Below are 14,672 nucleotides of genomic sequence, written 5' to 3' on the forward strand. Positions count from 1 at the left end.
AAAACCATCTGCATGACTACACATGACTAAGGCCAAGGAGGAAAACAAAGAATGAGGTTTTGCAATAAAGGTGAGCTGATCCTTTCAGTCTGGCTTGCATGAGGACACATAATGTAGAATCATATCAAAACAGACAGCAATAAATAACATGCTTGTTACATTTAGGTTATTAACGTTAAAGGTTATATTAACAATGTCCATCACAACTATCAGTGTTAATGTTTTGGCTCAGTTGTTGCTGAGCAAGTCTGCAGAGAGCAACAAGTTCCCCATAAACTTGCAGTAAAAAGAGAGCATGAAGGTCATGAAACTGTAAATAAACAAGAAATTTAAAAATGATGTGGTTTTTTGCATCAAATTAAACCACTCTCACTTCCAATTCTGCTATCTTTAAGCTGCCTTTCCCTGCCCACCTTTGCTGCTGCCCATATGCAAGCTGTTTTGCAACCCACCTCCAACTCAACTCCTCCTATCACCTTGTCTCCCCACCTTATGCTTTTCATATGCATATGCAAGTGGAAGGCTGAGGAGGCCTCGGAATCAAACTTATTGCCAAATATAATACAAATTTCCTGCAGACGGAGATACCAATGTTCTTTCGATTATAGCCTGAAATGACATCTTGACAAACAGCAGTAGTTAGTCTAAAGTAGGGCTGGGCCATATTATACCGTTCACGGTAATACCGGTATAATGTTAGGCAACGATAGGAAAATGAAATATCGCGATAGAATGGGAGTAAAACGCGCATGCGCAGTGCCTTTGTTTTCATACGCACATGGCCGATTGTTGAGTGAAACAGATGAACCAGAATTGGTTTGTAAAAATGGTGCAACTTCCGTGATGTGGAACTGGTTTGGTGTTTGTCCGTCAGATACACAACAAAGCACATTTTTTTGCAGAACATGCAAGCGGCCGTTGTTATTGTCGTATTTGTCGGACTAAGATGCTCTTAAATCTGGGAGTAATCTGGGTCCTAAACTCCGTATGCTTCAGGTCAAACAACACTGCAGCATCACTTAGAGTTAAAAACTGTCTAAATTCTTTCATCTTTAATAAAACGATCAGCATTGCTGCTTTACGAGGTGTAACTATAAAGTTTAACTTCCAGGCATCCATGAAAACAAAAGTTATTACATTTAACGGAGTTAGAAGTTAGCAGGAAGCTAGCGGAAGTTAGCTCGCTAGTTTCGCTAGTTACCTAAGCATGATATAGCATGTTCTGACTGAGAGATTTCTGAAAAAAATCAAACGTACACCTCTGCTATCACTTGCAACATAAATGAAGACAGGAAACTAAACAGCAGTGACGTTTGTAGGGTTACTGAAGTTGGGCTAGCTGGTATATAATGATGTGCTACGTGATCGCTAGCGACACAGCTATGTTAGCATAACATAAACAGTGAAGCTGGAGGACGAACACTAACACTTTTCCACTTATAAAAGTTAACGTTAAGGTTCCTCATGGTTAGAGACAAATGCAATCGCATGGCAGGATACTGTAAACGGACCAAACTTCAGTCAGGAGAACAACTGAGATAATCCATCCACAATACGAGGTTAGTCATTAATATACTGCAACAACATGGGAATAGAGCAGCTGCCAGAGAATTCAACATTAATGAATCAATGGTACAGAAATGGAGGAAGCAAGAAGAATGAGTTTAATAAAGTTTGATTTATCTGACTGCTTTGTTTCGCTTAATGTGCCTTATAATCCCGTGCACCTTATGGTCCGAAAAATGCGTACTGCACACTGCAGTTTAATGTTGCAAAGCACCTCTTTTTAACTTCAGTGGATATTATATATGGTTATGCTCAGGACATGTCAGCCCATTTCTAGTGGAAATGCCTTTTGGTTAAACTTTCAGCAAGGAATTTGCATTTGTACTGTTACATTTTTATAAAGCTTTAATGTACATAAAAACCAGCTTCTTGTTTAAGTGAATATAAATGGAAGGTTGTCTTTTTGCGCTAGTAATGTTGTGGAGTTGTATTTTGTCTCGCATCAATTATATCGTCGGTTATATCGTTATCGCAAATTTTCAAATATATATCGTGATAAATATTTTTGGCCATATCGCCCTGCTCTAGTCTAAAGTTTCCTAAAGTATCTCAAAATCATTTATGAGGCAAGCTAGTGATTACAATGGAGAGATTTCAAGAAGAAGGAGAGCAGAGCGATGAGGGAGGAATGCGTTCCTTCCTTTTGGAAGGAATGTGTTGCAGCAGCAGAGCCAGCCAGACACAGCGTGCGTTATACCAGCCAGCACCACAGCGCTGCACGGCCACGATAAAGCTCTGCAATGTCAGGCTGCTCCTGGAGCCGATAGTTAGGCGCCCATGCTGGGAGGCGGGTTTGGGTAAGAACATGTTACACTGAAAGGGCAACTCGAGGCCAGCGCTGAATGCCATGGTCCTTTGGAGTCAACAGAGGACGGCAAGTAGCTGATGGAAACGTGCACTGGTTCACATTATTTATTTTGCTTAAAGCTTCTTGAGGTCGACCAGACACGTGGCCTTAATGATTAAAAACATGCCTTTCACAGATCCAAAGTTTAATTTTCATCAACATGTCAGAAAGTGAAGGCTGACCGATCCTGCCAGCAGAATAAGTACACTTATCTCACTGCGGGGGCAGGTCAACTCGATGCAACTTCAAAAGGCTCTTAATAATCATAATATTTCCTTACAGTTTCTCTAAACAGGCCGAATGGCAGGGAAACTTTCCTCCCGCTTCTCCCTTAACACTCCCCCCTTCCATGCGCCGGCATTTATTTCTTGCCGCTCTCTTCCCCTGCAGTGTGGGCTCACGTATACTGGGCCCAGTGTTTCCAAGCCATTTGCTCATATACAGGGCTGCAGTGTGCTGTTAACATGGAGACTCCCCTGCGAGTGTATAATTTGTGAGTCGTGTCCAATTCGAATCAAGTCAGTCTCCTGCTGACTTCCTGCCTCGGTTCAGTGGGAAAAACGCTCCGGTGCTGTCCAGCACTCACAAGACCCTCATACTAGAGCCAGCAACCAGCAAGACACATTGAAGAATGACTCTGCTTTTTTTTTCGACTAAAGCGCCAATTTCTTTGTGCTGAAATGTCATTACATGTGTCCATTTTATACCAAAGTATGCCTAAACTTTTTCAGAGCTCCCCACACATTTTTATTCACGTCAGAGTGGAAAAGAAAAATGAGTCCATCACGGGAAAGTCCCAACTGCAAATTCAGAGTAATAAAACATGTATAGTTATGCTGAATCAGAAATAAAATAAAATAAGCCCTGAGATTTGATTCAAGGCTGTTGAAACATAAACTACAGCAATGAGCAAGTTAGCTTGCTGATGAGGACTGTGGCACAGTTGAAAGCCTTAAGCTACATAAAAATGCTATGAGCTACAGTGCAGTTTGTATAAAATAACCTCAGACCACAGGAGCAAAGTTAACCCTCAGAGGTCTAAGTTATCATAAAGCTCTGAACTATAACTTTATGTTTCAACAAAAAGCACAACCTTTTTGAAAATAATATGAACCGTTTTCGATAAGTGACAGAATGACTATTTTCTTTGTTGCCTGATTGTTTAGTAATACTAAAAAAAGATCCCCAAAAGTAGACATTCCAATAGGATAGGCTTGATGCTTAATGCTAATGCTAAAGTACAGCTGTTGTATCTGTTTGCATAGTTAACTGTCTACGCAGAGTCTGAGGAGAGGGGTTTCAACCTATGCAAATGTGCTCCCGTTGAGTCCTCCAGAAAGCTTGAAGTGGACGACCCTACACATTGGTCCAACGCTGACTTAACACCTGTTTGTACTGAACACTGTGACACTTTCTTTTAGATCTCACAAGGTCACCTGTTCCAAGGAACATCAATTGTGCTACCATAAATGCATCATTCTCACATGCATTTACCTGACATGTGACCTGACGCCCCAACAATAACCACACATATGTAATTTCTGTTTGTATTACATTGTTATCCCGAGTCTTGGCAATCAGGCAACAAAGAAAACAACAACTCGGCAGCTTGCAAAAGGTTTAAATTGAAAAGTTGATATGTTGCAAGGCCAAAGGCAGCGGGACAGGCCAGAAGCCTCACCAGGAAATGGCCCCTCATTTTCCCCCTACATTAAGAAACAGCCTGAAATGTAGAGTGTCCCAGTAATGAAATCCAAGTATTACTATTTTGAAATATATTTTGAGATCCAGGAAACTGCAACTGAACTTTGATTCAGTGATATTTCTGCATGTATCAGCCTTGAATGGAAGCTTTGGCAAACTGATATTAGATGTCTTTATTTCCTTTCTTTTTATGGACTGATTCACACAATCTTTTTACACTCCTTGTACCAAACAAGACATCTGATATATGTTTATAATATTAGCTTATATGAACCCAAGTTGCTGAACTGTGTAAAATTTTGAAGCAATGAAGAAAAACGATACCACAGACTCTTTAAGACAAGGCCAATCAATACTTGGCAAGTGGTTTGTTCAGTATTTCGGAGAGGTTTCCACAGCTCGTCTGTGGTTTTAGTGTCTCAGTGGCTTCTCTTTCTTCATGTAATTCGAGATTGAGGCCCTGAAGCTCTGATCGGGGCTCGGTGAGGCCGACTGTTCCAGGGCTTTCTGTTCTTCTGTGTGAAGTTCCTAAGAACTCTGCCCCCTACTTTTCTACTTTGGCTAACATAGTTCATGTCTGATTATGTGCCTCAACCCTCAAAAGCACAGCGTTCAGTCGAAGCCACTGGACAAAAGCTTTACTGACCACAAAATACTTCCTCTCCAAGCTGCTTTTAAATATTTCCAGTTTTGGGAAATAGATGATGGACAAGTTTTGGAGGGAAAATCACATTTGTGCAAAAAATGTTCTTTGGACAACCAGCATAGACTTGCTCATAATCCTCATGTGTGCATGCATGTGGATATGCATTTCAGTCTGTATGAACAAAGTGATGGCCAAAGTTTGGAATTTGAATTCTGCATGTTCCAGAAGTAAATTAAGGCTATATTTCCCATTTCAAATTGTTAACTGTCATGTGCAATAAATTCTTTTCGTACAATGTACAAAAACACCTGATGAGTGCTCCAAGGTATGGCACCAGCGCAAAGCTAAAAACACAACATGTTTTGGGTCGCTGAGGTTTGTTACTTCAAGCATTTCGTCAAGACATCGAGTGAATTATAAATTCAATAGCGGGCAAACAGAGGCAAATTTAGTTTTAAAGCAATTCTTGATTACAGTATCTGTATACTTGTAAAATCTTGTAGTGAAATATGAAACTGGAAAGAAAATATCTGGCAACTTGATACATAACTTGTGGATTTACGTTTAACCACAAACTTTTATTAAGCAAGCTGAAAGTAGCTCCCTGTTCTGAAAAGTGAAGTCAGTGCTAAACTGCTTTATACCTGCAATCTCTATGACGGCTGCAGGAGGTGACTTCTTCTTGTAAATTATGACTAGTATCATTAGTATCCAAAAATAATGATGAAGCAGTGTATCTTTAGGCCTGTCAAGTTGCAAACCACCAAGAAATTAGCCAGTTACTAAACAAAAGGTGACACCATGACAACCAGCCTCTTTTCTAAACTTAACCAGAAAGCTTCTGAGGCCTAAATCAGACTATAGGCATAAGTCTCGATTCAAACTCGGGACTTGATGGTTGACGGTTGAGTGCTTCAAATAGCTGTCATTAACCCCAGTAACCTCCTTTATAAATATTACACTTTATTTCAAATGGATATGATAATACCCAAATAGCAAAACCAGACCAGATTGCCTGTTTGAAGATGCCAGACCATGTTTAGTGTCAGATCACGTCTGGGTTTAATGCAAAGAGAGTATAAAGATGGTCCTGTTATGAACCTGGAGATGAGGTATGTTTTTGTATTGAAACTGGACCAGAGCTGGTTCTGGCCGGGGAAAGGGCTGTAACTCTGTTACACTCCCTAAATTAAATTTTAGTATGTTTTTGGTGTTATTCTTTGATGAGTGCAATATTTACAGACCCTCACTAGCTTGAAGTTCCACTTTAGGTTTGTAGTGAATGCCATGCACCCAACTGAACTGAAGCCAACAGTCATAAACTCTACAAACCGGAGTCATTCCAAATAAACGAACTGACTAAATTCTGATGACAAAAACTGATTATTTCCACTCAGAAAGTGTGCCACTGTAATCAAAGGTTGTGATGAAAAGACAGAGGCAACTTACAAAAAGTATGCGCATAAAAATTTGTGTAGTTCCTGTTTGTATGAGTCTGAGCTCAGCTCATTATTCCACGGTGTTTCAAATGGCAGACTGACAAAGTTAAATTCATTAGCATGCTTTATTTGACTCTAATTCGCTCAGCTGAGACGAGCAGCTCCAGATCTGCTGCTGTAGAAGAGCTGTTGGCTTCACCACATAAGAAGGAATTGCTTTTTCTTTTCTTTTTGGAGAGGCAAAAAAGGAAGGAGGTACATGTGCAACGCTCATTAGGAGAAGCCATATGGTCGGGGGAAGAGGAGGAGACGGGGAAAAAAACTGAGACATGGAAAGATGCACCTTTTTTTGCTGAAATGAAAAGGGTACTTCTTTGGTGCCTCTGCAAAACATTCATTAAACTTCTGTCCTATTATTTTGACATATCAGGTTCTCATTTGTTGTTGAAAAAAGAAAGGTGAATATGTGCTAAAATGCAGTTTTTGAATCTAAAAAGCGATTGGATATGATCAAAGAGTGTAATTACACCAGCAGAACATACATTAATACACATTATTAAATTCATTTAGTAATGTTTGTTTACAGAGACGTAATAGGTGCAAAAATCGATGCAAAATATATATGTACAGTGTACGGTATTAGTATTATGTCCCTATTGGCTAATGATTGATATCATCATGATACATTTCTGCGATAATGGTGGCATGTGATGGCACCGTTTTTCTCTCTCTACCTAAATAGCCAGCTCTTTCTCTTTCTCTTTACAATTCTTGAAATGAAGTCAAGTGACATGATATTTGGATGCAAACGACAATGTGACATTTAAAGTCCCTGCATCCCAGTGTCATTTCTAAAATGTTGCCAATAAAAAGGCAGGAGGATATCAAGCATAAAGATAAAAGACATTTTATGAAAGTTTGACCTCATCTGACATCGAAGAAGACGTCAGAAGTAACGTGATATTTAAAATCCCTCATATTTCATTCCACTCATGCCTATATGTTGTCAGTGCAAACAACGGCAGTAAGAGACATGGTTTTGAAGAGCTCCATATCGCACAACACTTCTAAGAACCATAACGTGGACGGAAGCCAAATTTTGGTCAGTTGTTAACATGATCCTACTCTATCCTTCTCTACACCCCTTCATTTTCTGTCAACACTCACCCAATAAATAAAAAAATGAATAAATCAACTCAGCCAAAATGTTGATGTTGAAGCTTCAAAATATGAAGCCCAAGTTTTATAGCTAGTCTGGGTAACTCAATGGACACTATAACATAACAATTCAATTCAACTTTATTTACACAGCGCTAAATCACAACAACAGTCGCCTCAAGGTGCTTTATATTGCACAGTAGACCCTACAATAATACATACAGAGAAAAACCCAACAATCATATGACCCCCTATCAGCAAGCACTTTGGCAACAGTGGGAAGGAAAAACTCCCTTTTAACAGGAAGAAACCTCCCACAGAACCAGGCTCAGGGAGGGGCGGGGCCATCTGCTGCGACTGGTTGGGGTGAGAGAAGGAAGACAGGATGAAGACATGCTGTGGAAGAGCATAACAACAGACTGAACATATGCTCTAGTCTATTATAAAAGGATAACAGTGCCCAACAACCATAGCCACTGCACATCTGTCTTGCACATGAATTGCACAAAAAGGGGAAAGGATATTTAAACCTTTTTCTGTTTCTATTAAAAAACAGAAAAAACTCATCAGACAGGCTGATTACATGTATGCCTTACTGATCAACAACAAACCCACCAAAACCAACTTTTTGAACTTATCGTTAGGGTTAGGTTGACTACAGTCATACTGCTGGGGCACAGAGAACAAGGAGAACTGGTGAAGAAAACAGTGGATCTGATTTTCATGTGCAGTCTACACGAGGCGTCACCTGAATACAGATGCGTACCCCCCTCTGTACATACCCCTGGCTATGAGACGGATCCTCAGAAACCATCTACCAAGGGCAAAACAGAAAAAAGTGCTACATAAATATTCAGTAGCCTCAATTTCTCACGGTGTCATCAAAACCATCTTTGGTTGAAATGTTTGAAGTGATATTTACATGTACACACACCATTGTTTTTACCTCCAGCCGCACAGTGGTAAGATGGCAACATGAAGAAAACACAGGAGCGCCACACTTTGATTTAACTGCACGCAGTTATGATCAATCCTGAGAGACTGAAGAGCCTTGGGGTTAAGGACATGTTACAGGTCATAAAAGCAGAGGGGAGATGGTATTATATGAAATCAACAGCACGGGGAAGTGAGTGCAAACACATTGGAACAAGTAGTGCAGAGCTGCAGAGCCTCCACAATGCTTTTTCCACGAGGAGAGGATGAAATGAAAGCCCACATTACTGGCAGGCATTGAACCTGTATGGTTATAAGAAGCAGTGGGAGACTAAAACTAGGCTGATTTGACTGAAGGCTCTCCATTTCTCAAGGCTATGCCTCTGGTTATCCTTCCTCCCCGCACCTCCTATTTCCCCCCCTCAGGCTCACAGCAGGAATACACTTTAAATCACTTTGTCCTCTACCTAGAAAAACTTGCTGACAGGTCGTTTTGTGGACAGCACAAATCTATTTCTTCCTGCTACAGAGCCAAAAATATTCTCTTTCTGTCCTGTTGACTTTGTACGTTTTGGACAGTGATGGCTTTAGTAGACAGACATCATGGTAGGATCACACCAGGGGACAAATAGTGCTTTTACTTTCAAGTGAAATGTCTGTACATCTATGAAGGTTTCCTGCATTTTTATCCTCTTCCCCAAAAAAGGCACGCGGCACGGTCTCGGAGATGATACCTTAGGCTAGAGCGAGCGTGTGTGTGTATGCAGTGAGATAAATAGCTGGCACCTCTACATTTTGGACACTAAAGTCCGGCTTTGCCTGCAGCTGTTATCTTCAAAGTGACACAGTGATGCTCCAGGGCCAGAGTGTCCTGTCGCCGACCTGTGATGGCTCACCGCACAGACGCAGCGTACAAAGACTGCTGCGTTGTGTGAAGTCTGGCCAGGTGACCGGCAGAAGAGCAGAGAACAGCACTCATCAACACGACTTCAATTGTCCAGCACATCTCAGCGATATGAATGAACCCTTACATGTGGTTATACTGGTTATTCCTTTAGTTCAGCACTGAGCTGTAATGACATTGATTGTCTAGTAGCCACGACTTCTGGTTTTCTGCAGTTTTCCACTGAACCTCCCACAGACACTGCATATCTGAGATACAGGTAGTAGGAACTAAATGCAAGAACTTTTGTTTCTTTTGGTCCGCTTGTCTTCATTTCGGAGGTCTCCCTGTGACGATGACTAAACACCGACACAGAGGTGGAAACATTTCTTTATGACTTATGACTTCCGTGTCTGGGATTCCGCTCTGATCCGAGGTAAATATCATCAGAGTGTGAGGGCGATGCCAACCTCTGTGCACCTACCAGTTGTTGTCACCACCCAGATGAGAATTTATATTGCACCAACCACACAGCTGACTTCTAAAAGGCATAACAGGACTGACTACTCAGACGTCTGTGCGAGTGTCTACAGCGCAGCATAATCAACTGTACTGTGAAAAAACTAAATAAGTGGTATTTTTAGTGCTGTCAATAGGTTAAAAAAATTAATTAATTAATCTCACAATTTTCTGTAATTAATCGCAATTACTTGATCGATAGCCTGGTTGCAATTAGATTTTTTCAACGTTATATTTAAGCTTGTAACTGACATTCATGGAATATAATGAAGCAAATGGAGAATAAACACAAAGAATGTTCAATGCTTAAATTCAGAGAGAATTTGAATAGTTTTCTTCAATCTTTTAGCACAGCTTCTCTCCTGTGAAATACAACTTTTTAAAAAACCTATATACTAATAGGTAAGTATACACTAATATATAATATGTGATAATAATTTGATATTTTAAGCTGGAAGTGCTTCGGTGAAAAGAAAATTCCTTCTTGCACAATGTGCAAAATACTTTATGTTGGTCGACTGTTCTGTCTTGTTATTTTTTTAATACTCAAATGTGCGTTTATCATCTTCCACACTGAGCTGATTGGTTCAGCTGCTCGATACCAGATCAGCTCCCCATTGGCACATGTGCGAAGGTAACTCTACTTGGATAAACTGCCCGAAATGCGTTGCAGAAACATTTCAGGGATTTTGAGTGATTCTGCACTCCAGATGCATTAAATGTGTTAAAATTTTTTAATTTAAAACTACTGATGCTGACAAGTCAGTTAGCCATTTGAAATCATTTGAGAAGCAGATCAGATGCAAGGTAACCTCAGCTTCTGCTATGAACTCGGATGTAGCTTCCGATTTGGAAAAACAGAAAAAATATAAAACCATTTACAATTTTTTGGGACAACGATGACGCCAATACGGCCTTTTAAAGAACTATTATAGTATTATTGTACCTTGATAAAAAGCCACAAGCTAAACGTTTGTTTAGCTTTAACTAAAAGCTCCACATTCAACCTCTTGTAGCACTTTTTTGGTCTCCACCAGTTGGAAAATGCAGCGGTTAAACTCTATTTTCATTTTTTCTCAGTTTGAACAGTAAGGTGCTGCTGCTCAGCTGTAAAACCAAAACAATGAGCTGAAAGACGCTGTGGGTCTCCAAGTATGATCCACCTATTTCGCATTACGTGCAGTTGTCGAGATAATTGTTGAGTAATGAAATGAATCAGCTTTAAATTCGATTAAATCATTCTATCTTAATGTGAAACTGGAACGACGCTACAAACCTCGGCTGATTTGTCTTCACAATAAGACCAACTAAGTTCTTGTTTGGACTGAGGCACCGAGCCGTTGAATTGACCTCTTTCATGTTGCTTTTCGCTCCCTGATTGAATCAATGTTTCATGCTTTGTTATGTATTCTGACTGTGCGCATGCTGCATCCAATTCTTCACATACCCTCGCCTAAAGTGAAGTGTGTTGAAGCTCAGAGACAGGGCAGCTGTCTCCCACTTGTTGGGACTCGGAGTTGAACTGTGTGGTCACCGAGCGGATTGATGGGGGGAGCCGTTGCCTACGCTCGGCTCCAAGTTGCATCAGCTAATCTCATGAATAATGCAGAATCATGAATAAACATAGATGAATGTATTGCAGTACTGTAAAGGAGACCTTTCCCTTATTTCTTCTCTTCTCCACCCCGCCTCCATTTTTCTGCCCTTCTATCACTTTCAGCTTTTCTCCTTTCCCACAAAAACACCATTTCTTTCTTCCCTCCCTGCCAAAATCAAACACTCCCACTATTCCCCCATCCTCTGTCACTCTGTCTCCATCCTTTTCTTTTGCTCCCCGGCCATAGCAGTGACAGACATTGTAGAGCTGTAGCGCTGCTGTGTCTCAGTGCGGGCGAGTCGGGTCCGGCCTTCACTCTCAGCTCAATAGCTGCATGGGTTTCCTCAAAGGCAGCCATCCAGCACAAAGCCTGCCCACTGGGAATAGACCCACAAAAGAGAAAGGGGGCTGCTCGCCTTCTTTGCTCTGCTCCGTCTGAAGCGGCCTGCCTCCACCACCTCCTATAAATAATACAACGCTGCCTCAACAAAAAGAAATCCAGCCTTGCTCCCGCAAGCCACTGCTTCCATCTAGCCTTTATTCGCGCGATCGCGCTGCCCTTCCCCTGTCTCCCTTCTCCTCACCTCTTTTACCTCTGATTTTAGCAGAAAGGCTTTAGGAGCAGGTCCGTACATATTCACGTGCATATTACATTCAAGAATTTACGCTCATTCTTTGAGTACATCTCAGTATGCTGTGTGTGGTATAAGTGCAACATTAAGCAAAACTGAAACCATTATGTAAAATCCATTTAATTGTAGCCAACCTTAAAAAACTAAACAGCTGATGCTGTATATCTGTGTAAACAGAAGTGTTCTCACTCTCTCAGATACACAGTAGGTGTAATTGTAAAGAAAGTCATGCTTGTAAGGCTTCACTTCATATCACATTTAAATTCGCTGGATAAATTTTACTTTTATTCACACCCGTATCCAAACAGTTTTGGGTGCCGACACCCAGCCTTTGGCTTTTAGTATGCTAGCCTAGCCAAGAACAAACAGCCAAAACGCAAAGTGTCCTAATCTACCTTTAGCGCTCTTTAACGGAGCGTCGTTATCTATCTGCAAACAGTTTTGCAAAGCCGGCGCGTCCGTGTGCCATGGAACCTGGAATGGATTTTTTATTCAATTAATCCTTTTGTTATATGCTTTGTGAGTCCCCCAAATGTAAGAATTTTAAAAAATGTTTTTTAACCAGAACCACTGTCATTCATTTACAATCACTAAACTTCAAAGTACTGACATCCTGCACTTTGCTCTCACAAACAGCAGTTTGGAAAGCCCAGAGCAGCACAGTGATACTCACAATCACCATTAAAAAGAATGACAGTAAACACTATCATATTCTATAGTGTGCGGCTGTTTAGTGCTATATTGTAGCGTTATACTGGTGCATGAGTTACATTTGAGGGGAAGCATAAAAAGCCGTGTGCATGTGTTGGTGTAATTTGTCAGCGTATTAATGGGAATGTGTGCACAGGGATTAGGCTGCTATCAGTGCAGCTCTCCCAGCCTGCCAGGCTTTAGGCCTGCTTGGACAAAGAGCCTGATTTCAATGTAAATGCAGCAGCTGAGAGGACACAGCGCTCTCGGTGGGGTGACTTCCACCCTCCACATGTGCACGCGCATGCACACACACAGCGAGAGAGAGAAAGCCATTAGCCCCAGATCAGGGCACACACACACAAAATCCCTAGAATAGTAAATACATCTACTTTGTATCAAACCTTTTTCGATGAAACGTCAAGAAATGAAACACTGGAGAAAGTTGGTGACGACTAGTTGAGGAGCTGCTGCGTCTGCTACATATATGCACCTGTCAGCAATTACAGATCTAATCTGGCCCACAGTGCACTGTTGTGGCCCTGTGTTGCTCCATCATTAGGCCAACTATTATCCCCATGCCTGGCCTCTGCACCTCTTATTACATGCAAATAGCGGCGCTTTATCTGAGCCCTGAAAGAGAACCCCCGTCTCTAAAGAATGGGACACCCTCTTCGCCCACTCAAAGCCATTCCTCCATCTATTACTGGATTCTCTGCTTTAGTGCAGGCGGCACAGATCTCATGGCTTCGGTGTTAAAAGAAAGGCCGTGGTGGTCGGCAGGATGCAGATCAGTGTCAGACAGAGAACTGTGCGAGGGAATAGCTAATGACTTTCATGTTGTTTGACATTTTTGTGTTCTAATAGATAAACTTTTTCCATTACATCACTGTTTGATTTTCTTCTTGTATTTATGAGAAAATCGGCTGATTAGTCTTATAAAAAAACCAAAGATGTACAAATATGATTCGACTCACTAATAGGAGCATGAGTGAAAAATAAATCCCACTGCAACATCAGCTCTTGGTAAAATCAATTATAAGAAATGATCCAACAACATTAGGCCCTTGCATGTGTCACATATACAACGAAGATACATACATATGTATATATATGGACAGATAAATATGCAGAATATATTAACAAAGCATGAACTGAGAGTAAACATCCAGGTTTTAGAAATGGTTTACTACTGTTTAGCTAGTTATCCTCTATAAGGCCACACTGTATGCACAAAAGAATAAACTGAAACCATATTTGATCATATAAAGACATGTAACTCTGATAAAACACGACCATAAGCACTTGTTCCACATGTCTTGTTAGAAAATATTAACTTCATAGCATATCCCCAAAGCAGCGGCGGCCTGTGGGATGCTGTGCATGCCTTACCCAAGCTACTTAGCTAACAGCGCATTCAAGCATTTCAGGTAAGACTACAGATTTTGTGTTTATGAGTGTTGACCTGTGTAGCGTGATTAAATATTATGTGTGATCAGAGGAACAGCAAGTCACAGATATTCAAAAAAATGCCGTAGCTAGCACGACAATCCCAGTAAAGTGTTGCAAACGTCAGTTGTGGTCAGAGAACAAGTGGCCGTGTTTGATTTGAGAACACACTACTCAAATTCACATGCGACACAAACAAGTACTACTTCACATACTACACAAGCAATATAGCGCATGAAAATATCCATATCATTAAAGTTTCACCTTCTGTCTGCATGTTCCATGTTATTCTTTTGAGAGTGTGTTACTTCATGCTGCTTCTGCTGCAGCATACTGTTTGCTAATGAGCGCGTACCTGTCAGGCAGTCGTGTGCAGGATGCTGCCTCAGGTCAGTGTTTGCTGCCAGAGGATGCCTTTCCATGACTGTTCCTTCGTGCACACACCTGTATGCTGTCCCCGCTCTCTGTCTGCAGCTTGACATTTGGTACGGTGAAGATAGAAGACACTGCAGGGGGAAGAGGACGCGAGCGGATTAGAAGTATGTAGGCTGACAGCAAGAACATTTCCAAGTGAGTTGTTGAAGATAGAGATGCTTATTAAAAAGTGAA

General features: G+C 41.1%; 1 protein-coding gene across 3 annotated transcripts in view; it reads right to left on the reverse strand.

Annotated features, from left to right (window-relative positions):
- The window catches only part of cdk14 (cyclin dependent kinase 14), a 238,532-nt gene that overhangs the window by 38,957 nt on the left and 184,903 nt on the right, over positions 1 to 14,672 (reverse strand). For all 3 annotated transcript variants that reach the window (XM_080895578.1, XM_080895579.1, XM_080895580.1), the window contains one exon: positions 14,419 to 14,569. In XM_080895578.1, coding sequence (XP_080751704.1) covers positions 14,454 to 14,569 — 116 coding nt within the window. In that variant the 3' untranslated portion in view covers positions 14,419 to 14,453. The remainder of the gene's footprint in view (positions 1 to 14,418; positions 14,570 to 14,672) is intronic.

This window comes from Rhamphochromis sp. 'chilingali', assembly GCF_963969265.1.
Source record: "Rhamphochromis sp. 'chilingali' genome assembly, chromosome: 11".
Taxonomy (NCBI): domain Eukaryota; kingdom Metazoa; phylum Chordata; class Actinopteri; order Cichliformes; family Cichlidae; genus Rhamphochromis; species Rhamphochromis sp. 'chilingali'.